This window comes from Astatotilapia calliptera, chromosome 9 (genome assembly GCF_900246225.1).
Source record: "Astatotilapia calliptera chromosome 9, fAstCal1.2, whole genome shotgun sequence".
Classification (NCBI taxonomy): domain Eukaryota; kingdom Metazoa; phylum Chordata; class Actinopteri; order Cichliformes; family Cichlidae; genus Astatotilapia; species Astatotilapia calliptera.
The window spans coordinates 32,362,753-32,387,259 of record NC_039310.1 but is presented as its reverse complement, the minus strand read 5'-3'; the positions used below and the strand labels follow the sequence as shown (position 1 = coordinate 32,387,259).

At 46.2% G+C, this 24,507-nt stretch overlaps 1 protein-coding gene and 1 non-coding gene across 8 annotated transcripts in view; both read left to right on the top strand.

Moving 5' to 3' along the window:
- unm_hu7910 (un-named hu7910) overlaps positions 1 to 24,296 on the top strand; it is a 45,725-nt gene extending 21,429 nt beyond the window's left edge. For 4 of the 7 annotated variants that reach the window (XM_026180490.1, XM_026180484.1, XM_026180483.1 and 1 more), the window contains 21 exons: positions 8,481 to 8,534; positions 10,468 to 10,587; positions 11,062 to 11,097; positions 12,291 to 12,335; positions 12,877 to 12,906; positions 12,986 to 13,018; positions 13,116 to 13,151; positions 13,520 to 13,567; positions 16,692 to 16,778; positions 17,223 to 17,264; positions 17,361 to 17,446; positions 19,001 to 19,087; positions 19,162 to 19,312; positions 19,532 to 19,668; positions 19,788 to 19,886; positions 20,818 to 20,907; positions 21,475 to 21,612; positions 21,695 to 21,830; positions 22,017 to 22,108; positions 22,794 to 22,927; positions 23,518 to 24,296. In XM_026180490.1, the coding sequence (XP_026036275.1) occupies positions 8,481 to 8,534; positions 10,468 to 10,587; positions 11,062 to 11,097; positions 12,291 to 12,335; positions 12,877 to 12,906; positions 12,986 to 13,018; positions 13,116 to 13,151; positions 13,520 to 13,567; positions 16,692 to 16,778; positions 17,223 to 17,264; positions 17,361 to 17,446; positions 19,001 to 19,087; positions 19,162 to 19,312; positions 19,532 to 19,668; positions 19,788 to 19,886; positions 20,818 to 20,907; positions 21,475 to 21,612; positions 21,695 to 21,830; positions 22,017 to 22,108; positions 22,794 to 22,927; positions 23,518 to 23,668 (1,832 nt within the window). In that variant the 3' untranslated portion in view covers positions 23,669 to 24,296. The remainder of the gene's footprint in view (positions 1 to 8,480; positions 8,535 to 10,467; positions 10,588 to 11,061; positions 11,098 to 12,290; positions 12,336 to 12,876; positions 12,907 to 12,985; positions 13,019 to 13,115; positions 13,152 to 13,519; positions 13,568 to 16,691; positions 16,779 to 17,222; positions 17,265 to 17,360; positions 17,447 to 19,000; positions 19,088 to 19,161; positions 19,313 to 19,531; positions 19,669 to 19,787; positions 19,887 to 20,817; positions 20,908 to 21,474; positions 21,613 to 21,694; positions 21,831 to 22,016; positions 22,109 to 22,793; positions 22,928 to 23,517) is intronic. The other 3 variants (XM_026180488.1, XM_026180489.1, XM_026180485.1) reach the window with 3 other exon arrangements.
- trnai-aau (transfer RNA isoleucine (anticodon AAU)) lies at positions 9,402 to 9,475 on the top strand. The gene has a single exon. It is a non-coding gene; the product is annotated as a tRNA-Ile (tRNA).
- Positions 24,297 to 24,507: the final 211 nt, after the last annotated feature.

Here is a 24,507-nt window from a genome sequence, read left to right as displayed (position 1 = left end):
TTGTTGTATTGATGTATAGCAACTTGAAATGCTTCCAAAAATGGCTCCACAGCATGTAAAACTATAATATAAGCTCTGGCGGACTTGGTCCTGTGGTAGGTCTTAAAGGGTTAAGTCACTAATATCTCACATTCATTAATGTCATTTTAGCTGTAACTGTGTCATCACGAGAGCTGTGATAATAATGACTCTGTCAGCTTACAGCCCTTCCTGGCTTTAAATAAACTTTATTAATATACATGATGCACACACGCTGCTTCTGTCTTTGTTTGGAGAGTCGGTCGCTCTGCAGACACGTCCATGTTTCTGATTGGTCAGATGCTGCCTCTGATGCCTGCACTGCACAGCAGGCTCAACATAGCCCGATATCGTCACCTAATCTGGCTTCAGTTAACCTAACGTCAGCTATCAGGTGGTCATCAGCCGCTGCTTGTGTGCTTTTCTTATTAACACTTTGTGCATTTTAACAACATTTATATTTCTCTGCCTGTAAAACACTAATGTGCACATCTTATGTTTGACCTCTCACCTCTGACCTTTGGATCACTTTTTGGGCTTTGTTGTGTTCAAAGCTGCAGACGATTAGAGCAGTGTTTCCCAACTTTTTGGAGCCACGGCACATATTTCACATTAGAAAAATCACACTGTACACCGCTGAGCAAAAATGTCACAAACAGCATACTGATCGTTTCCCCCCACGGATCAGGCGCCGCAGAATTGGCTCGGTTTGTCCCCAGTGTACCTTTTTTGCTTTTTTCTGACCACTACCCAAGTTAGGGCCTTCATCTGGGTCAGTAGCTGTACTGCCCTCTAGTGGAAGAGAATGTAATTGTTCTGCCTGTCACTCACGCTGGTCACTGAGAGTACTAATCACCAACTAATCATTTCTCACGGCACACCTATGTGCCACGGCACAGTGGTTGGGAAACACTGACCTAGAGGATGCAGGTCACCTGTGATGAGTAATAAAGTGCAGATCAGATCAAAGACGCATTAATTCTTTTCTATACGGTGGCCTCGTACATCTAGGCTTCGCCAATTATCAACAAAAAATGTGGACGGTGAACAGATTACTATATGAATTTTTCTCAAATCTAAACTTGTAAGTGTTTGAACTTCAAACCTTCGTATTATATGGTGTTGTAAAGAAAGCATAAGAGCATCTTCACCTCAGTTATAATTTGCTTTTAGGGAGTGAAACATAAGGATGATGTCCTGAATCGATTTTTGTTGTCTCATTTAACAGCAGTGTCTTTAAATAGTCCTGTTATTTATGGAAACTTGAATTGTAAATGTCTTTTATGCATGACTGAAAGTCTGATTAACAACCTGTTCAGATAGTCTAAAGAGCTTGGAAAGAAAAGCATCTGGACTTCTTTAGGGCTTAAATCCTGGGACTCTCCACCAGCTGCTCTTAGAGCTGAAGAAGCTTCTCGCATGAAACGTCTTCAACAAAACTAAAGAAGTCCAGACGCTTTTCTTTCCGAGCTCCTTAGACTACGATGATGACCTGGGTGACTGAGAACCTTCGCAGACAACCTGTTAAGATCTCGGTCTGATTCCTCCTAAGGTTCAACAAACTTCGTCTGTGCAGGAAAAACCTGCACGAGCATAATTTGTTTATTTGTTTCTGTCACAGCTGATTGTGTTTACCTTCCTTTTATTCTGTGCATCGGTTCAGATGATAAGAAGTTAAAAGGCCATGCTGTGAGGAGAGACAGGCTGAGGAAAGGTAGTGTACAGAGACTGTGTTTGTGTGAGCTCACAGCCTGCCGTGCGCTCACCTGACAGGTGTGTCTGCTTCCTAAACCCTGCAGAGGAGCAGAAAGAGGTGAAGAAGAGAGGGAAAAGGAAAGGTATCTGCACGACTCCGTTTGATGCTGAGTGACTAACTGAGCCCATAACAGCCTTAACTCTCTAACTGTCTGCCTTTTTGTTACAGAGTGAGGTCGTTCATGACTTTGTTTAGTGGCTCTGTTTGTGCTTCTGAAATACACTAATACCATTAAATACAGTAATGTTTTTACGTGTTTGAGAGTGTTTATCTCGAGTAAAAGTTGTGGATACATCCTCAGCTTTGACTGAAGTGTTACAAGATCACTGAAGTTATTTCAGACCAGTGAGGCATGAAGCTCAGAAATGTTAGTTTCAGTCAGAATAACCAAACCAGAGTCAAAAGAGAGACTCTGTGCCAGAAGTCACTCTGAGACGCCTGAAATCGCCGCTGTTTTCTTTTATTGTCAAGTTTTTGTTGTTTGCACCGCTTGCTGTGCTAGTTTGGCTTTCTGTTATCAGCAAGTAGACCTTCACTATCAAACTCTCTGATTTGTTTGTTCTCATAGAAGATGAGGTGTTAATGGCCACTGATGCTGAGGTTAAACTCCCAGAAGGTAGTGATCCCTCTGTGTGGGTTTGTGCCTGAATTTGTGGTACTGCTGTGTGTCATGGGCTGTTTTTCCTTCTGTGTATTATTAGTAGAGGTTACAGGAGAGGCTACTGAGAAGAAGAACACGACTCGAGGTACTAAAACCTGCCGACTGCATGTCCAGAGTGTCCTGTACTGTGTATAATTTTATAACTAAAGAATGCAGAAAGTGTGAATTTTAGGGGCGTAAGTGATTGAAGCAACTGCCAGTGACAGCAAAGGGTGCCATTAGTTAACCCATGCTAGGATAGTAAACACCGGAGCCTCGAATATCCGCTGTGACTCACAGTCAGTTATACCTATCGTGGTCGCCCCTTTAGTCATTTAAAATTTGGCTGATATCAGCTTCAAGGTTATCTTCCCTTGCACCCCTGGACGGTTTCCATCACTGGACATCCCTGCAAGTGGCTACTTGCCCTCTCCTGTCTGTGATTTCACCGCAGTCCTCCAACTCTAACCCAAATTTCATGTCGTAGAGCAAAGATGGTGATGACTGCTAATTTCCCTCGGGATGAATAAAGTATTCTGATTCTGATTCTGATTCTGATTCTGGGTCTCTGGCTACAACCAAGAGACTAAAAGAGCTATTCTGACTCAGAGTCTATTGTGTCCGAGCCCAAAGCTAGTCCGTCACGAGCAAGACTTTTTATTTCATTTTTCAACTTGCGCGCCATGAAATTAAACTCCCAGAGAAAGACTATTCAGACAGCCTTTACTGTAAAGTCCCGACTCTTTAAACTGAAGAACATTCAGAGGAAAATGCCTGAACTAGGAATCTGTGTGACGAATCGACTGTTTTTTTATTTCTGCCTCTAAGATGTTACCCACCTACACTCTCTGGAGCTGTAGCCTCACCACACCTCGCCAGAATTGTCCCTATTAATTTGTTCTCTTCCACAAGATGAAGTTGAAGATTTTGCTGTTTTGAGACAGTGGAGAAAGTACAAGCGGTCAGAACAGGAAATACCAGCAGTAGTGGAAGCTGCCCAGAGGTAGGAAAGCAACGACCATGAAGGTGAAATCAGCCAAATTTAAATCGGATAAAGTTTGATTTTCACGAGTCTCACGTCGTACACACTGACGAGTTCTTCACAGGGATAATTTAATCCTTGATTCTAATAAATTGAACTCTGTGGATGTTTTGTAAAAGCAACATAATCCTAAGTCTTAAACAGTCGACCCCATTTGTGTGGCTTTTAAATTGACCCTAACATCGGACTTGCATCTCTTCCCCTGCATCTCTAACATTTCCTTGGTTGCTGTGTGCCAGCACACTAATGAGTCGTAGTGGTGAGCATGTGGACAGTAATCTTAAGACTTTTCACCTCAAGCCTCAGACCACGTCGTCCGAGGCGCCATGCTGCGTTCGACTCTGAAGAACGAGTTGAGGACGATCCATGAGAAGATGGAGGCCAAGAGGATCGCTCGCATCGCAGTGGCTGAGATTAGGGCTTTTCTCACCCAAGAGGAGGAAGCAAGGGAGGCAGTCTGGGTGCTGAAGAAGAAGGAGCTGGAGGTGGCTGAGGAGCAACTCAGACAGGAGAGGGAAAGTGAAGAGAGGAGAAAGGAGGCAGAGAGGTTGGAAAAGGAGAGATTGGAGAAGGAGAGGATAGAAAAGGAAAAGATTGAGAACGACAAGCTGGAAAAGGAAGCCAAGGAGAAAGCTGAGAGAGAAAGGTTAGCTCAAGAGAAGGCAGAAAAAGAGAGACTGGAAATGGAGAGACTTGCTAAAGAAAAGGCAGCTAGAGAAGAAAAGGAAAGAATGGAGAAAGAGAGGGTGGAGAGGGAAAAGGCAGAGAGGGAGAAACAGGAGAAAGAAAGAGTGGAAAGCGAGAGGGCTGAAAAGGAAAGGCTTGAGAGGGAACGCATTGCCAAAGAAAGAGAGAGAACAGAGCGGGAGAAGGCAGAGAGGGAAAGATTAGAAAGGGAGAGACTTGAGAAGGAAAGGGTCGCCAAGGAGAAGGAAAGACTAGAGAAAGAAAGGGTCGCCAAGGAAAGACTAGAGAAAGAAAGGGTCGCCAAGGAGAAGGAAAGACTAGAGAAAGAAAGGATCGCCAAGGAAAGGACTAGAGAAAGAAAGGATCGCCAAGGAAAGACTAGAGAAAAGAAAGATCGCGCAAGGAAAAGGAAAGGACTCAGAGGTAAAGAAAGGATCGCCAAGGAAAGACTAGAGAAAGAAGACTAGAGAAAGAAAGGATCGCCAAGGAAAAGGAAAGACTAGAGAAAGAAAGGATCGCCAAGGAAAGACTAGAGAAAGAAAGGGTCGCCAAGGAGAAGGAAAGACTAGAGAAAGAAAGGATCGCCAAGGAAAGACTAGAGAAAGAAAGGATCGCCAAGGAAAGACTAGAGAAAGAAAGGGTCGCCAAGGAAAAGGAAAGACTAGAGAAAGAAAGGGTCGCCAAGGAAAGACTAGAGAAAGAAAGGATCGCCAAGGAGAAGGAAAGACTAGAGAAAGAAAGGGTCGCCAAGGAAAAGGAAAGACTAGAGAAAGAAAGGGTCGCCAAGGAAAGACTAGAGAAAGAAAGGATCGCCAAGGAGAAGGAAAGACTAGAGAAAGAAAGGATCGCCAAGGAAAGACTAGAGAAAGAAAGGGTCGCCAAGGAGAAGGAAAGACTAGAGAAAGAAAGGATCGCCAAGGAGAAGGAAAGACTAGAGAAAGAAAGGATCGCCAAGGAAAAGGAAAGACTAGAGAAAGAAAGGATCGCCAAGGAAAGACTAGAGAAAGAAAGGATCGCCAAGGAAAGACTAGAGAAAGAAAGGATCGCCAAGGAAAGACTAGAGAAAGAAAGGATCGCCAAGGAAAAGGAAAGACTAGAGAAAGAAAGGATCGCCAAGGAGAAGGAAAGACTAGAGAAAGAAAGGATCGCCAAAGAGAAGGCAGAAAGGGAAAGATTGGAGAGGGAACGGATCGCCAAGGAGAAGGAAAGATTGGAAAAAGAAAGGATTGCGAAGGAGAAGGCGGAGAAGGAAAGATTGGAGAGACAATGGATCGCCAAAGAAAAGGAACGACTTGAGAAAGAGAAGCTCGCCAAGGAGAAAGCAGAAAAAGAAAGACTGGAAAGGGAACGGCTTGTTAAGGAAAGAGACAGACTCGCCAGAGAAAAGATAGACAAGGAAAGGATAGAGAAGGAGCGCTTAGCCAAAGAAAGGGCAAGAGTCGCACAGGATAAGGAGAAATTAGAGCGAGAAAGAGTAGAAAAAGAAACGACAGAGAGAAACGAGAGGGAGAGGATGGAATGGGAAAGACTGGAGAGGGCAGCGAAGATGAAGCTAGAGCGGGAGAAAACTGAAAAGGAGAAGATGGAGGTGGAGCGGCTGGCGAAAGAGGGCGTGGTGAGACAAGGAAATGGCTTAAAGAGACGAGTGCTACCGGAGAGGAAGCTGAACAGTTCGCAGGTGAAAGGTGAGATAACTAAGAGAGTGACCATGACAGCGGTCAGGAGAGAGAAGAGCGTCTTAGAAGAGAAGAAGAAAATGCCTCACGGCACAAAGTGATGACCTCACAAATGGTCATGGCTCTGATTTGCCAGCCTCAGCTCCCATATTCGGGAAACGGATGAAAAGCTACTCGGTGGGGTTTGAAGGTCTTGTAACCACCCAGCAAAGACGATGCTGAACACAAGTCTGAACACACTTTGCAATCCAGGCAGTTGTTTTGAGTCTCCTTTGTAAATTAAATAAATACAAACGGACAATCTGATTAAAAACCCCTCTTCAAGTTTTATCCCCAACAGAGGTTTAAAATGTTTTCCCTCCAACGTGTTCTGCTTCTGTTGCTCATTCACAAAGTTACAGGACATTACACCTTCATTAAGGGCTCAAACCAGAGTCTTCAGTCTTAACTGTGATACAGACACCACACAGCTGGAACTGTGGTGAACTAGAAATTAGTATTTCAAGCCAAACCACTCACACATGACTGTATTTGATGCACAGAAAGCAGTAGCGTGGCTTCAGGGCAAATTCACCATTAATCTACAGATGTGGCCCACAGATTGTTTCCCTTGTGTTACTGCTGCTCTTTCAGTGCTGCAGACCTCTTCAAACAGGCCGATTTTCAAAAGGCCAGTTTCATGAGATTTATGTTGTCTTTGTTTTTCTCATTTTTATGAGACTTTGGTTGATGATGTGACATTTATGGTTTTTCTTATCATGTTTTTTGCTCAAAGGATGAGAGCCAGTATAAGGCGTCTGAATTGTAAGTGTTGAGCTTTAGTTCAAAGTCATGTAGTGGATCTAAGTGGTGAAGGATGTTCGAGGACACCGGCTTTTAAAATAACCTGTAATAACTGTTGTGTAGTGACGAAGCATCAGGAAGTCACGTGTCGTGAGCTGAATAAAGAAACTTTCACAGCCTCTGAAATTATTTTGTTTTTCCTCCAAAATGTGAGAAAATGTTTGCTGAATAAATCCCGCTCATCACATTAAGATGGTTTCTTTCTCGTGGTTTAATAAAAATGAAAAAGCTACAATATGAGTTCATTTTTAGAGACACAAAGACTCGTGTAATTTTTTTAAACCCCGTTTGTTTCATTACCTCTCTCTGTTTAATGGCAGTAGAAAGCAAGCTGTTTGACTTATTCTCACTTGCTTGATTATCAATAACGAAACAACACATTTCATTTCATTGCTGCTTTGCAGGGTGGCCGGTTAGCTCAGCTGGTTAGAGCGTGGTGCTAATAACGCCGAGGTCACGGGGTCGACCCCCGTACGGGCCAAAGTTTCATGTCTTTTATGCCGACTAGGTTTGTGTTGTTACGGATGAACATGTTAGCATCTTGCTAACCAACCTACTGATGCTTCTGTGAAGCTGTGTCTCCTTCCAGCACCAAAAAAACAACATGGAGGTCAGCTGGACAAATAGGTCTGACTCTGACAAGGTCACAGGTTTGACTCCCATATAGGCAAAGTGGAGAGCTTTTACTTGTTCTCTGTGCTTCCTTTCCTGTTGGTTAAAGCCTCTTTCATGTAAGCTATTGTTAGCTCTGTGGGATAGAGCGTGGTGCTAGTAATGGCAATGTTATGGGTTCAGTCCCTACACAGAGCAGGTGTATGTGCTATTTAAAGGCAGTGGAGGTGGTCTCAGGTTGGGCAGGAGGCTGGAGTTGGGTTATCAAGTGCATCCAGAGAATTTGTGGAAGCATCACACTTATTTCTTTCATCAAAGCTGGAGCTCAGACTTCTTGGATGGTCTGTTAGTACAATAACCTCACTGCAGCACAGCATGTTATTGGTCAGGTAGCGTCATTAAAAGGCTCCAAGAGCATCAACATGGTCCAAAAGTCCACTTCAGGGTCTTCGATTAGCTGAGGTGAAGCCTTGCAGACCCTGGAGGTCTCTGCTTGGTGCAGAGAGGGTTTTTTTTCCATAACCAAAATACATGCAAACATCCCCAACAGTCCAACAGCAAAGCCTGTTGAGCATTAACAACGAGGGCAGAATCCCTCTTCCTCTGCTCAGTGCTATCTCGAGCCACCACTGCTTCCTTCTGTGCTCACCGTGTGCTTGCTGCTTCGATCCTATCAGCTCAGATTTCCTTCCACAGGAAGATTATCGGGGTGCTGGCGCTCCCGAGCTCCCTGCTGCTGTCGGTTAAACGTCTTAAAAACGAAACCCCGCTTTTTGTTTTTAAAGGCACTGTCACACTTGGCTGTAGACCAAATCAGGTTTATATAAAGTTCACACAATTCAGAGCTTCCTCCTTCTGCTATGTCCCATCTTCTTCTCTGAGTGCTGCAGTCTGGTTTTTATGTATGCTACTCTCAAAGGGACGAGAACCATTTTTCCTTAAGTTTCCCATGTGTACATATCTACTTTTTCACATCAGTCGTCCCTCATTGTTGGCCTTAAATCAGAAATACAGAGATTTTTAAAAGCTTATTATGGTCTAAACGAGTCTTTAAAGCTGATTTGTAAACAGTTATTTAACATTTCATCAGATCTGGAAGGAAAGGCGCTGTTTTACGAGAGCTCGCTTTACGTTTAATTGTCAAATAAAAAGCTGTAAATAACTTGGCGTGGTCTTTAAAACATTTATATCCTGAACACTGAACAGGACTGAAAGAAGCAAAGAGGCTGCATGTAGGAGACACACCTGAGAAGCAAACAGGTAAGTTTACACACACACACACACACACACACACACACACACACACACACACACCCCCACACACACACACACACACACACCCACACACACACACACACACACACACACACACACACACACACACACACACACACACACACCCACACACACACACACACACACACACACACACACACACACACACACACACACACACACACACACCCACACCCTCTGGCTCTGCTGACTCTCTTCTGATACCTGAGAAAACCTCCTGGGAGCTGACCTGATTCCCACCTGTGGATTTGGACCTGCGAGCGTCTCTGTGTCCTGCCAACAAAGCCTGACCGGCTTCACACTGAAGTTCTATATCAGTTCCACCCTGGAGCTCCTCCACAGTGGGAGCTGCCCAGTACAACCAGTCTGCTAGTGTCTGAGCTCTGCTGGAAACCTGATTTGTTCTCAGCGTACTTCCTGTCACCGCTCATTTTCTTTGCTATTGTTTAAAATTGCTGAACTACTGATGTCTTTTTATTATGTTCACGTTGACATCAGTATTATAGAGAAATATACGTTTTATTTATTGAAAGAGATCTTTAATCTAACTTTTGCACTTAGATGATCTCGCTTTGGTTTTTGGTTCCTTAAATGCAGAAATTTTGAAGGAAATATTGAATGAAAGCCACACTTTGTATAAGTTTATCTTTAATTATTTTACTACACTATTTAATGAATAATTATGCCTTTTTTTTTTACAGCCAGTGCAGTGTTTTTTGTATTTTTGTTCAGCGATCAGGAGTTTGTTTAATAGGTTTCTAGTATTCACAGCCATTAGAGTCTGAGTGATTCGGTTTAAGTCATTTTGTCTTGTCAGCTCTACACTGCTGTGGCCGGTTAGCTCAGCAGGTTAGAGCATGGTGCTAATAACGCCAAGGTCACGGGTTCGACCCCCGTACGGGCCAAATTCATGACTGGCAATAATTATGTTTCTGAAGTCAAATGTTTATCTCAGACGCCGTGGTAAATACTTTCCTAAAACATCTTATGTGGAGATAGAGGCTTTTATTGTGAAAGGCGCAAACAGGATGAAGCTGATTTCACACTTGCATGGAACAAAAACGGTTTCCTGTGCAGACCGGATGACAGGACAAACAGACACTTCTGCTATTTCTTATTTTTTCTCCACTTCAAAGTCGGAAAAAACTTCAAACGTCACAATTTTTATAAATCTGTGAGAATTAAAAATTGTACAGAGTTAAATTGTATCAAAATGGAAGTCAGAAAGCATCAACAAACTCTTGTTTTTCCTTTAAAAACACATTTGTTCAACTTAGTTTTCAACTTTTTCACCTTTTTGCTCCATCTTGTGGTACAAACTGGTATTACATGGAAGTACAGCCTGGCACTAGTTCAACTTCAGTAGATAACTCTTTACTATAATACATGCATGCTGTTTATGGTTTAGTTCATTTGGACAGACGTTAAACATTAATTTACAAAAGTACCTCTAAAACCAGTAAATGAGTTTAATGGATAAATAAATCTGCTTCCATGGTGACGCTCAGTCCTGTGCTGTCCTGCCTCTGTGTGTCAGCCCTGCGACAGACTGGCGAGCTGTCCAGGATGTACCCGCCTCTCGCCCTATGACAGCTGCGATAAGCTCCAGCAACCCTGATAAGTGGAAGCGCGTCTATTTAATGCTTGACTAAATAGAACCTGACTTGAAATAAATGCTCCTAAACATCATAGTCCTGCCGTTTGTGATGCTCAGCGGCTTCTTTACCTGGATTCTAACCTGGATTTGAAAGGATGGAGGAGGATGTTGGACTTCTGACGGGTGTTCAGAATATAATCACTGTCTGCTTTTACCTGTCATAAATCACACATGATGTTTACACTGAGCATGTTTTAATCTTACTTCAGTCATTCCTCTTTTTATCCTGTAAACTTTAAGTGTTAAAAACTGAAGAAACCATCAAGCCTGAAACAGCCAATCAGCAAGCTGCAGAGCCGCGAGACGTCGAGCCGACAGAGGCCGCGCCATCCGTGACTCCGCCCAGACAGAGCGAATCAGGTACGCGTGAGCAAGTCTGCTGAATGAAGGACAAATTCAGTCCAGTCACCTGAAGGAGAAATAAGTTTGGGAGCAGCAGATCAGTCATACAAAGTGTTTGAGCTGGTGATAGAATAAAATAAGGTTTAAGGTCCAGACCTGCAGGTCTCTGAAGAGTTTAAGGCCGCCCGAGTCGTTTGTCACATGAGGACTAACCTGACTGACAGAGCGACAAACACAAAATATAAAAGCATGTAGTCGACTCCACGTGGCTGAAAGTGAAGCTGCTCTGTGTGTGGCCGCGTCGTATCCACAGCACCTGTATGAGTCTGAATGCTCACGTTACCTGCTGCCCCACACACCTGTGAGGTCACTGATTGGCTCCCTCACCTGTTGATGTTATGATGGTAACATTATGGCTTCTTTCTGTGTGTGTGTGTGTGTGTGTGTGTGTGTGTGTGTGTGTGTGTGTGTGTGTGTGTGTGGTTGGTCCAGCTTCTGGATCTCAGGATGTGGAGTCTGAAATCCAAGGTTGGTGCTGCTGCTGCTGCTGCTGCATGCCTCCACCTTCTCCTTCTGCCTCTGGATGATGACATGTTCACGCCTGCATCTGTATTTCTGTTTACATTTCACATGTTAATATGAAGAACAAAAACACAGCAGTTATCACTGACTGACACCATTTTCTGTTGAATATTTGCTTTTTGTGTCACTTTCCTGGATTGTAGCTTTTAAAAAGATGTAATCAAACAAAGCTCTGAGTGCATCAGTGGAGCGCTGCTCCCTGTGCAGCTTTGAAGCACACGTAGAAGTTTATTAGTGAGCTCTGTGACTTCAGTCCTCCAGGGGTTTTTAAATAATGTGTTCAGCATTGAAGGAACAGGCCGGCTTAACAGAACCTAAAACTAGACTTTTAGATGGCAGTTATGGCAGTGATGGTTATCTTCTGTGTCTCTGCTTCAGGCACTGAGCAGGCGTTTAGCCGATCATTAGACCCAAAGTGAATAGAATGAGCTGTGCTTAAGTCAGAGACATGAGAGGAACAGAAAGAGTCTTTGTTTTGCTGCTGTTTAATGACTGCTGCACGTTAGAGCTCTGAAACTTAAACCTGCCACGTTTAGTATCAGGGCTGGCTGCAGCCTGATGCAGACTGCAGCGCTGTAACTGTCGTTCATGTTAGGCTCTATGAAGCACACTCCTTCTGGGCAGACTCTGTATCGAAGTTAAGGCGGACTGCAAATGAGAGATCGATGAAAATGTCACACTTTGTTGTTTTTTAAGCCAAACTCTGGAGAGATAATCGGCTCCAGACCAGGATATCCACCCAGCAGGTTAAAAGAGCCGCCACACACCTGCCACCCATTCATCTTGTTGTTCGTGACCTCGTAGCTGCTACAGTCCAGATGTGGCAGGTCGCCCTCTGCTGGAGGAGTGAAGGGACGCTGCATCGCTGCTCTGCTTCTTCTTCTCTGCATTTATTCCTTCAGTGCAATGCATGATGGGACGCCGTGCTTGGGTAGTGAGCTTCTGTCCTGTTCGTTTCATCAGGCATGAGGCTTGTTTCATATTTGGAGTTTATTAAGACTACAGTGGAGCGAGTGACTTCAGACAGCTCACACTTCTGCCTCTTCCACACATCTTTGTGTGTCTGTGTGTGTGTGTGTGTGTGTGTGTGTCTGTGTGTGTGTGTGCTTTAACTCATTTTACTGATTCTCCACCTCTAGCTGCTGTGCCCCTCCCTCCGCCAGCAGAGGACAGCTTTGTACCAGGTCAGTTAAACAACCAGGCGGGTTTAAAAAAAAGGTTTCTTATTCTTCTCGAGCGGGTGGAGGGTCAGGGTGGAGGTTTAAAGATGGAGGTGAAAGGGAGGATATATGGGACAGATGGTGATGCGTATGGAGGTCCTTCAAAAATGCCCCGAAATGGAAAACTGTCCTTTTTCCTCAAACTAGCTGACAGCATGTGGAGACCCAGAAATGAGATGATTGATAAACTGAGAGGATCGATTAGTGAATCGTGTCCAGATTAAGGAACAGAGCGAATCTGTTGTCAGATCTTCAAACTCGTGAAGGAATCATTTTGAGTTAAAGCAGCTGAAACATATCAAAAGTTTACTTCTTAAACTTCATAATGAAGGAAAGTGTGATTGATCTAAACGAGTACGTTTCATTCGGCCAGCTTACATAAATGTGACATTTCACTCTGTACTTACTTTCCTGGATGTAATTAGATTACTTAAAGTATTTTGGGCGTGTGTGACCACGTGATCACGAACAATCATAGTGACGTCTGTGTCTTTGTTTGTCGTAGATGATCCTCGGGAAAGCATCGGTCCTTACGGTGAGCGGCCTCTGTCTCTCTGTGATGTCACTAAACGTTACTTCCTGTTAATCGCTCTTTTTCTCGTCCTCTTCTTCAGGCGATGAAGCCAACACGATTGACACCACTGGAGGTGAGACAGCAGCATGTGAGGGCAGAAACCACGATGGTTGGAAGTTTGTGGTAAAAGATAAAGACGATGATGATGGTGGTTTTGTTTCCTGTTGCAGTTCTGCTGGCCGAGCGTCAGACTGAGGAGAGCTCCGGTGAGTCAGGCTCAGATTACTGCTTCTACTCATATGTGCATGTTTTTAGCGTTCAGCCTCTTCTCATGTGTGCTGATGTTCCTCCGTGTGGTGAGGATGTTGTTTCAGGGAGGCCCGATGGAGCCGTCCTGCTTTACTCTGATTGTTTGATTCCTCAAAGTGTCTCCAAGACGGAGATCTCAGAGATCCCTGTATGAAAGAAAGTGTGCGAGATCGAGTTTGATGTCTTCTCTTTGATAGGAAGTATTGTCTGTAATAAGCGATCCGTTATTTAATGTCATGAAATGAGATTAACGTGTTTGTCCACAGCTCTGACACTGTGGAGTGTGTCATGCGTGAATCTGAATCACTGACTTTCTGTCCTTCAGTGGAGTTTGCAGAATACGTGACGAGCTCCAAGCTGACACAGGAAGCAGGTATCTGCAGCACAGGCTTCAGCCTGAAACACTCACTACAGGTTATTTTTACTCTGATAGACGATGTTGTGTTTTCACACACACCACTGAGTGTTGCTTGACTGTGACCCACATTTCCCGTATGTCTGGGGTAAAAACACCTACGTGTTTTTCTCTTTTGCATCTGGCACAAACTCTCTGCATCTCATGAGCAGCTTTTCCTCTTCCTGGGCCAACACATTTGTCAGTGACACAGCTGAGCTGAAGTGGCCCAGATGAAGACTCAGTGTGTCTGCAGCCGCTTTCTGTATTTAATCAGCATCTGAATAATTGGCCAAATTAAACAAAGCGTCTCTTCAAACAGACGCAGTGAAGGAGCTGGAAGTTACACATCATGACCAGTATGAGGCTTGAACCCACGACCGTGGCGTTATTAGCACCACACGCTAACCAGCTGAGCTAACTGGCCACTGCTCTGTGCTCGAACACTACCTGTGGAAATATCCAGTGTGACTGTTTAACCTGATGACATGAAGCTGTTCACCGATCGGGTCGTTTATCAGAATCAGGATACTTTATTGATCCCAGAGGACATGATGTGGTCGCAGTCGCTCCAGGACAGTCGGAGCAGTAACGGACTCAACTAATAGTTTCGTTAAAGTTACAAAATATATACAAATAGCTCAATTATAAATATCCAGAATATTACAGAGATTAAATATATATGATTAACATTTCACTCTATTACTGGCCTTGTTGATCAGTCTATTCAGTCTGTTGGCATCTGCGACCCTCAACCTGCTGCCCCAGCATGCAACACAGCGGTCCCCAACCCCCGGGTCACGGACTGGGACCGGGCCGTGAGAGCTGATCCGGGTGTAAAATTTATGGTTTTTATGGTTTCCGTCGTTAACTCGGTTTCCCTGGGTCTTTTCCCGTGTTGTAGTCGTGCGTCTTATTTTGAAAGAAATATTTACGTGTTACCATAGCGACCAGAGAGCATTAAGGGGCAGAGAGGAGGATGTTCCTCTCATGTTGGTGCATTTCAGGAGGACGCTGCTAATAAAGTTACACAGTGAATTCATGTTTATTATTATCTTTACAAAATACCAGGTTCTGTCGTATCGTTTTATTTTGTTGCACCTTAGTGGTCGGTCTGTGAAAATATTGTCAGACATTAAACCGTCCGTGGAGCAAAAAAGGTCGGGGACCGCTGACATCGAGGATAGCATTGGCCACAACAGACTCATAGAAAATCCTGAGCTTTGTCCGACAGATGCTGAAGGACCTCAGCCGCCTCAGAAAATACAGACGACTCAGTAACCCAGTCCGGTTTAATCCGAGGGATTTATATGCAAATGTCACATGGTCCTCCTAAAGCTCACAAATTCATAAACAAATTTGTCCTGAAACTGTGTCAGCTGGGATAGACTCCAGCCTCTGCAACCCTGAACTGGATGGATGGATGGATGGAGGGTGGGTGGATGGATGGAGGGTGGGTGGATGGATGGATGGAGGGTGGATGGAGGGTGGATGGATGGATGGATGGATAGATGGATGGAGGGTGGATGGATGGATGGAGGGTGGGTGGATGGATGGATGGATGGAGGGTGGATGGATGGATGGATGGATGGATGGATGGATGGATGGATGGATGGATGGATGGAGGGTGGATGGATGGAGGGTGGATGGATGGAGGAAGGATGGATGGATGGAGGGTGGATGGATGGATGGATGGATGGATGGATGGATGGGATGGATGGATGGATGGAGGGTGGGATGGATGGATGGAGGTGGATGGATGGATGGAGGGTGGATGGATGGATGGATGGATGGATGGATGGATGGAGGGTGGATGGATGGATGGAGGGTGGATGGAGGGTGGATGGATGGATGGATAGATGGATGGATAGATGGATGGAGGGTGGATGGATGGATGGAGGGGTGGATGGATGGATGGATGGATGGAGGGTGGATGGATGGATGGATGGATGGAGGGTGGATGGATGGATGGATGGAGGGTGGATGGATGGATGGATGGAGGGTGGGATGGATGGGATGGATGGAGGATGGATGGATGGATGGAGGGTGGGTGGATGGATGGATGGATGGATGGAGGGTGGGTGGATGGATGGATGGAGGGTGGATGGATGGATGGATGGATGGAGGGTGGATGGATGGAGGGTGGATGGATGGATGGAGGGTGGGTGGATGGATGGATGGATGGAGGGTGGATGGATGGATGGATGGATGGATGGATGGAGGATGGATGGAGGGTGGATGGATGGATGGAGGGTGGATGGATGAGGGATGGATGGAGGGTGGTGGATGGATGGATGGAGGGTGGATGGATGGATGGATGGATGGATGGATGGATGGATGGATGGATGGAGGGTGGGTGGATGGATGGATGGATGGATGGAGGATGGATGGATGGATGGAGGGTGGATGGATGGATGGATGGATGGATGGATAGATGGGTGGAGGGTGGATGGATGGATGGATAGATGGATGGAGGGTGGATGATGGATGGAGGGTGGATGGATGGAGGGTGGATGGATGGATGGATGGATGGATGATGGAGGTGGATGATGGATGGAGGGTGGATGGATGGAGGGTGGATGGGGATGGATGATGGATGGAGGGTGGATGGATGGATGGATGGATGGATAGATGGATGGAGGGTGGATGATGGATGGAGGGTGGATGGATGGAGGGTGGATGGATGGATGGATAGATGGATGGAGGGTGGATGATGGATGGAGGGTGGATGGATGGAGGGTGGATGGATGGAGGGTGGATGGAGGGTGGATGGATTGTAATGCCTGTACTATCCCCTCCTCTGTAACAGACATGCTGGAAAGTCATTTCCCCCGTTTTCAATAATGCAAAGAGAATTTCGGCCTCATCTCCACCTGACCTCTGACCTTTGGGCCGTTCTGGAGATTTATCGCTGCACCGACTGTTCACCCACACAGAGATCGTACCAGGGAGAGAGGATTTGGATAACCCACCTATGAACAGTGTCCAAATGTCCCTGAAGGCAGCAGGAGTGTTCGCAGCCTGCCTGAATCATAGCTCAGGGTGATGAGCAGAGTTGTCGACCTCTCCGTCCTCACTGACGTCTTTTGTGTCCTGCTTTCAGAGCCGGTCGTAGAAGCAGAGAAGCAGCCTGAAGCAGCAGCAGACGTGGATCCACAGAGTGAGACGCCCAAACAGACGGAGGCCGAGGGTGAGCTCGCCGAGCTCGCCTGAGCAGACACGTTTCACTAAAGCCAAATAAAAGGAAACACATGAGACGCCAACATTCTAGTTGGGTCCAGATTTACTGATTTATTCTGAGTTGAATGGTTCTGTCCAGAGGAGAGCGCCCCCTCCAGCTGAGCCAGCAGAGACATGATCTCTGCAGCGCCTCCTCCCAGTTAGACGTGCTTTAACCTGCTGCTGCTTTCCTTCCCCTCGTGCATGGATTATGCTTCATCAGGAAATCTGGGTTGTAGTTTACAACATGACTCCTTCCACCTACCTTTGAGACATTCAGTTAAACTGCATCATAATTTTAAGTTTGAAATCTCATCCTGCACCACACACCCGGACACAAAAACCAGACAAAGCGGCTGAAAAACAAAACCGTCTCCATCTTTGACGATAACGCTGTAATTCTGTGTCCGTCCAGGAACCTCAGAGAAACAGGCCGAGGACAAGCTGACAGAAAAAGGTGCAAACTGACTGTAACGTGCAGATTTTCAGCTTCGTGCTTTTTATTTCTCTGCAGTTTTATCATCAAATCTTTTCCTCTCTGTTGTTTCTCCAGCAAAGAAGAAGAAACCAAAATTACTGAACAAGTTGGATAAAACCATCAAAGCAGAGATCGATGCTGCAGAGAAGCTTCGCAGGAAGGTACAAAATCTAAATACATAAATTACAGCTGCAAACAGCTGCACAGACGGCTGAGCCCGCCTGACGCTGCGCTCAGCTGTCTGCAGGTTTCCTTCACGATCATCTTCAATCAGACATAAAACACAAAGCTCATGTTCAGCCCTCAGCAAGCTCTCGTCTTCCTGACAGTTTGAGTCCAAACGAAACAGTCTGGTGAACCGCAGCATGTCTGGGAGACTCGAGCTGCAATCTTCTGCTCCTGAACTCGGACACAACCAAAGTCACAATCCTGAAAACCTGCTTAGTGTTGCTTTGAACCGTTCAGCCTCAGTTTGGTCTGTCGGTCACGTTTTCTTGCTGCAGTCGGGTATTGTGGTGCAACTAGGAGCTGTATGAAAATACCAAACTAGTTTAAAATCAGTCTCCTCGTTACATCAAACTCCACTCGGTTATCAGGGCTGTTAGTTCTGCTGCGACAGGCTCACAGTGCAGAGGTCACTTCCTGTCAGGGTTCTTCCTCCCCACGTTTGCCAGATGCTGCTCATTGAATGCCTGCAGCCTTTACACACATCTGACACTACCAGTCAGGAGTTTGGACACGCCTCCTCATTAAATGTTTTTTCTTTGTTTGTTATTTCCATTGTAGATTCTCACTGAAGGCATCAAAACTCTGAGTGAACATGTGGAGTTATGTAGTAAACAAAAACTTTGAAATGACTCTAAACATGTTTTGATTCTTATAAACAGCCACCCTTTGCTTTCATTACTGCTCTTCACACATTCATCAGGCCGCCACTCCTCGTGTTGCTTGGCCCAAACAACGTCTGCTTGTTGCTTTTCCTCACTCCTGGTTTCTCAGCAGCTGATTCCCACAGCCTCCTCTGAACATGCAGAGACGTGTCTGCTACTGGAGCTCTGTGTGGCATCCATCTGGGCTCTGATCTGAGCTGCTGTGAACTTGTGATTTCTGAGGCTGGTGACTCGTATGAATGTATCCTCAGCAGCAGAGGGACTCTGGGTCTTTCGTTCCTGCGCGTCCTCGTGTCAGACAGTTTCATCGTAGTCTTGATGGTTTTTGTGCGACTGCACTTGGGGACACATTCAAAGTTTTAGCGATTTTCTGGACTGACTGACCTGCAGTTCTTAAAGTCATGATGAACTGTAGTTTCTCTTTACTTAGCTGATTGTTTCTTCCCATGATGGGAATTCTAACAGCTGTCAAATTGGCTGTCAGCTGTGCACCAACCTGACTGCTGCACAACGCAGCTGATGGTCAAACCTCCGTTAAGAAGGCAAGAAACTCCACCACAGGACAACAGCACAGGTTTCTTTGCTGCATGATTCTACGTTGCTCCATATATTTGATGTCTCTACAATGTATCAACAATGTAGCAAGAAGTAAAATGATGCAAAACAAAGGCAACAGTTTGACGAGCCGCAGATCAAACAGTAAAAGAAGGCGGTAACTTTCTTATTCGTCTCAGGAATAAACATTCGCGTGTCTGGATCGGCGCCAACGCCAGCATTCAACCTGCTGAGGCTGTGATGTAATCAGTGTGTCTGTCCCTCTGTCAGGGGAAGCCGGACGAGGCGCTGAAAGCGTTTGAGAGGCTGGTGCAGCAGTACCCGCAGAGCCCCCGCGCTCGCTACGGGAAAGCCCAGGTATGCGACGGTCCCGCATCACGGCGAGCTGATACTGCGTCGGGCGCACGACATTAACACGGTTCTGTGTGCAGGCAGAGGACGACATGGCCGAGAAGCTGCGCAGCAACGACATGCTTCAGAGGGCCATCAACACCTACAGGGAGGCCTCCGAGCTCCCTGACGTGACCTCTGACCTCCTGAGAGCCACGCTGAAGAGACGAGCTGAGAGGCAGCAGTTCCTGGGTAACGCGCACAGTAATGCAACACAAATGTAGTAAAAGCAATACATATATGAGCGCAGTTACTAAATAATCTAAAGGCTCCGTGGCCAGTATGGGGCTTGAACACAGAGACCGTGGAGAGGCCGTGTACCCTTCCTGTTTCCATTTGACCTTAGGTAATAACCAGAGCTAACCCACCACACTACCTTTCCAGTATTCTGACTTCCTCTTATATTCTCAGGTCGGATGCGAGGATCTCTGGCGACCTTGGAAAGGCTGGTTCAGCTCTTTCCTGAAGACATCGGCCTGAAGAACGACCTGGGCGTCGCTCACCTGTTGCTAGGTGACAACAATGGGGCCAAGAAGATCTACGAAGAGGTGCGCGAATGGCAACAGCTTTAGCACACACACGAGTTATTTCAGTTTTTTGTTTTGGCGGTTCTCGCCTTGTAAAGGTCTCTGATTGGCTCTCTGTTCTCTATGCTCCGTCCACTAAGGTTCTGGGAGTCGCGCCTGACAACGGCTTCGCTAAAGTTCACTACGGATTCATCCTGAAGTCAGAAAATAAGATTGCAGAGAGCATACCGTACCTTAAAGTAAGCACACACATTTTCATGTTTGTGTGCACATGTGGGACCTTCAGCGTGTGTTTCACCAACGTGATGGGGACTGTGTTACACATGGTCAAAGAAACCACATTTACTTTATGAAATACTAGATTTCAAGAAACAAATGGGCAAGAGAAAAGTGTTTCCTGCTCTGGATGTAAACTTTAAAATACACACAGTCTGCCTTTCCTTGTTTCCTGTCAGATAAGATAAGATAAGATAAGATAAGATAGAACTTTATTAATCCCTCGGGTGGGTTCCTCTGGGAAATTCGACTTCCAAAAAAAGCACAGCAACGACCAAAGTTACAGTTACAGAATTGTTATATATATATATACACACACACACACACACACATATATATAAATACAGAGACAATATAAATAAAATATACAAAGGGGATAAATAGAATAAATAGGAATAAAAAATAAAAATACAAGTGAATTGCACATTTCAAGTATTGAGTCTATTGCACTGTTGACTATTTACAAAAGTATTGCACAAGGTATTGTACAGTGAGGTGAAGAGGCACTACAGCTTAGTTGTTCCCCCCTCCTTTGTCCTCCTGTTTCCCCTCCCTCTCCCCTCCAGAGAGGAGTTAAACAGTCTGATGGCGTGTGGGACAAAGGAGTTTTTAAGTCTGTTAGTTCTTGTCTTGGGGAGAAGCAACCTGTCACTGAACAGACTCTTCTGGTTGTTTATGGCCGTGTGCAGAGGATGCCCAGCATTGTCCATAATGTCCAGCAGTTTCTTTAATGTCCTTTTCTCTGCCACTCTATATCTATATCTCCTGTTTCAAAGTTGGATGTGCACACTAAACACAGCCAAACTTTAAAGGAAAGGATATCTAAGCCTCAACCACGGAGAAATGTGAATTGTGCAGAATTTGAACGTCACGTTTCCCCTTCTCTCTCTCCAGGAGGGCTTGGAGTCAGGTGAGCCGGGAACCGACGACGGGCGCTTTTATTTCCACCTCGGAGACGCTCTGCAGAGGGTCGGGGACAACAGCGTGAGTAGCGCCTGCCTTTGAGATATTTCACTCGCATTTACAGGCCAGTTACACCTCAGCACGTCACATCAAACCTCACAGGGATGCCACTGCAGCCGTGTTAACGACACGAGTGTGCGATCGCATCTTCACACCCAACTTTGTGAACACAGCAACCCGAGGCCTTCGTGTTATTAGTATCACACTCTGTTGGCCCATAGTGATGTTACTGCTCTCGTTGTTCAGGGTGCAGCACACAGTGAAAACATGGTGTCTGTTTCTGGGCCAACACAGTTGTCGGTGACGTAGCTGAGCTAACGTGGCCCAGATGAAGACTCGGTCTGGGTTTGAGTCTGCAGCCAGGGTTCTCCACATGTTCCTGTATTTAATCAGCGTCTGAACAATGAGATGCATGTTTTAAAAAAGCTTTTCTTTAAATCGAGACCCAGTGAAGGAGCTAACAAGCTATGTGAGGCTTAAAGTTACACATCATGGCCAGTATGAGGCTTGAACCGTGACCTTGGCGTTATTAGCACCACGCTCTAACCGTTTATTGTGGTGTTGTCCTGAACGCGTCTGTGTCTGCAGGCGTACGACTGGTACGAGCTGGGTCACAAACGGGGCCACTTTGCGTCGCTGTGGCAGCGATCGCTCTACAACGTGAACGGCCTGAAGGCGCAGCCCTGGTGGACGGCCAAAGAGACCGGATACACGGACCTGGTGAAGGTGCGCTGCCGGGCTGCCAGAACATTCACGTGTGCGATTTCGAGGTTTTAAACGTCGGCCATTTTCTGTGTGCCGCGTTCAGGTGTTGGAGAGGAACTGGAAGACCATCAGGGAGGAGGCTCTGGCTGTGTTGGACCAAAGCACCAGACACTTTGTACCCGAGGAGGAAAACCTGAGGGAGAAAGGAGACTGGGGCCAGTACACGCTCTGGCAACAAGGTGCACGGGAGATATTTTATAGTCCATCAGGTGTTGTCCTGCCTCTTATTACAGGTGTTACTGTCCCCTTTTTCTGTCTGTGGGAGGTATCAGGGCGTTTGTGTTTTTTACAGTTTTTAGATGTGACTAACAGCTGTGTTACTGTGTTTATCAACAATGTCTTTTCTCCTTTGTGTTCACGTTCAGGGAGAAAAGTTGGAAACGCCTGTCAGGGTGTCCCGAAAACCTGCGCACTGCTGGAGAGGTTCCCTGAAGCGACGGGCTGCAAGCGAGGACAGGTACAGGCTGTAAACACGGTTATTTCTGCGGTGAAGTTTGGGATTTTAACAGGCAGACTCACTGTGGGAGCCCCAAGTGGTCATTAGTAGAAGTGCAGTTTGTGTTCCTCTCGTAGGTTTAATAAACACGGCACATAAGCGGTCCGCAGGTGCGCATTCGCTGTCAGAATAGGTGAGCTGGCTTCAAAGAAGTGATGAACGCACAGGGATGTGGTGCAGAATGTGCCGTGAGAATCCCACAGCAGCGGACAAAAACACTGTTTTATATGCACGCAAACACGCGCTGCTACTTCTTATCTGGTGCGTCTTTTATTTTGACTGCGAATGCACACCTGCAGACCACTTATGTGCAGCCCTGTTAATAAAGGTCAGGCAGGGCTTAGGATGACATTTACAAACAGCAGGGGGCGATAGAGAGCAGCAGACGCCAGGGAAAAACCAATGAGATGAATTTTGACGCTGTTGGCTCGCCGTAGAATAAAAAGCTTTTGGTGTGAAGACGAAGGAAGGGGCGTGTCCTCTGCAGCGTGTGCTCTGAGGATGAGGAGAGTGTCTTCACTCTAAGCTGTGAAGGTTAATCCTGAAGGAACAGCTGTGCAGATGTGCCATGAATGTGATTTCTCGCAGCGTTTCACGGTCTGAGGCCACTCGCCGTGTTTGATCCGCTCTTCCTGTCTCCGTGCAGATTAAGTTCTCGGTGATGCAGCCCGGCACTCATGTGTGGCCGCACACCGGGCCGACCAACTGCCGGCTGAGGATGCACCTCGGCCTCGTCATCCCCAAACATGGCTGCAAGATCCGCTGCACCAACGAGACGCGGTGCGCCGCCCGCCTCCATCGCTCCCGTCCTCCTCCTCCATCATCAACCTCTTCTTCGGCTCTCTTCATTTCCTTTTTTCCTTCATCATGTCTTCCTACTCTCCTCGTTTTGCCTCCTTTTCTTCTTTCCTCTCCTTGATTTGTCACCTAATTCCTTCTTTGTCCTCTCTAACCTTGTCTCTTTTCCATGTTTCCTATCCTTGCTGTTTCTCTTGTTCTCCCCTCAATTCAGCCTTTTATGTTTCCTTTTCTTGTCTCGTCATCTTTACTTTCCTCTCTTTGTTTCCTTCTCTTTTCCTTTCCTTACCTTTTGTGTTTGGTTCTTCTCTGCATGTCTCTTCTCCTTGTGGAGTCCTCCCTTGCTTCCTTCCTTCTGCCCTGTGTCTCCCCACTTGTCTCTTTCTTTATTTCCTCTTTGTTTCCTTTTCTTGTAACCTTCTCCCCTTCCTGTGCTTCTTGTCATTTCCTTATGTCCTCATTTCATCTCCTAGTTTCACCTCTTTCTCTTATTTCCTCATCACCTTGCCTCATTTCCTTCTGTTTTGCTGAGGAAACTCTTGTAAACCCTTCTTTTGCGTCCTTGTCCGCAGGGAGTGGGAGGAAGGTAAAGTCCTCATCTTCGACGACTCCTTTGAGCACGAGGTTTGGCAGGAAGCCGACAGTTACCGCCTCATCTTCATCGTGGACGTGTGGCACCCGGAGCTAACGCAGCACCAGCGCCAGACTCTGAGCCCGATTTAGACCGGCCAGAACCGGCAGGCGGTGGCGGGAGGGCGAATCGCAGGAGAGGATGGAGGCGGGGTTTCTTCTTCTTCTGTGGTTCAAACAGCTGCAAACACTGACAGTCTGTGTGAGCCGGGCTGAGGTGTCTGTTTGCTCGCGTGTGGATAAACTACTAAAGACGGTCGAAGGACCAAACATCAGCCTGAAGGATGGACGCGTCGTTGTTCGGGGTCATACTACTGACTGCCATCAAACTGAACTCATACGGTACTCGATTAAACCGGAACGGACCGGATCGCCGCGGCATTACAGATCGTTCTGCTCTGAAGAAAGACACGAAACTAAAAGAGTGTGTGTGTGTGTGTGTGTGTGTGTGTGTGTGTGTGTGTGTGTGTGTGTGTGTGTGTGTGTGTGTGTGTGTGTGCTCAACGTAAAACACTAAAACGTCCGTCGAGTGGATTCAAAGCAGCTCAGTAACAGCGTGAAACAAGAAGCCTTAACTTTAGCTCGACCACGATGCATTTTATTTTCCATCCAGGCGGGTTTTTAATTTCACTCTTTCATCACTTTTGCACAATAACACGGTCACGCGGGGTGTCACAGAAGAGGATTTATATTTGTATTAAAAATAAAAACAATAAAAACATGAACAAGTCTCTGATTCTGTTTGTTCGTCTGACTTTCTTCCATTCCTTTGTTCTTCAGCTGATCTTACGGCGGCGGCGAAAGTGTTTGAAGGTGTGCTGGCTCTGGTTCCTCGTGCTGTGCTCCAGCTCGTCCGTCACGGGATTATTTTAATCCTGAAAAGACTGAAACCTGGAGGCTGTGAAGCCTGTGCTCTCCAGCCCCGTTAGCCA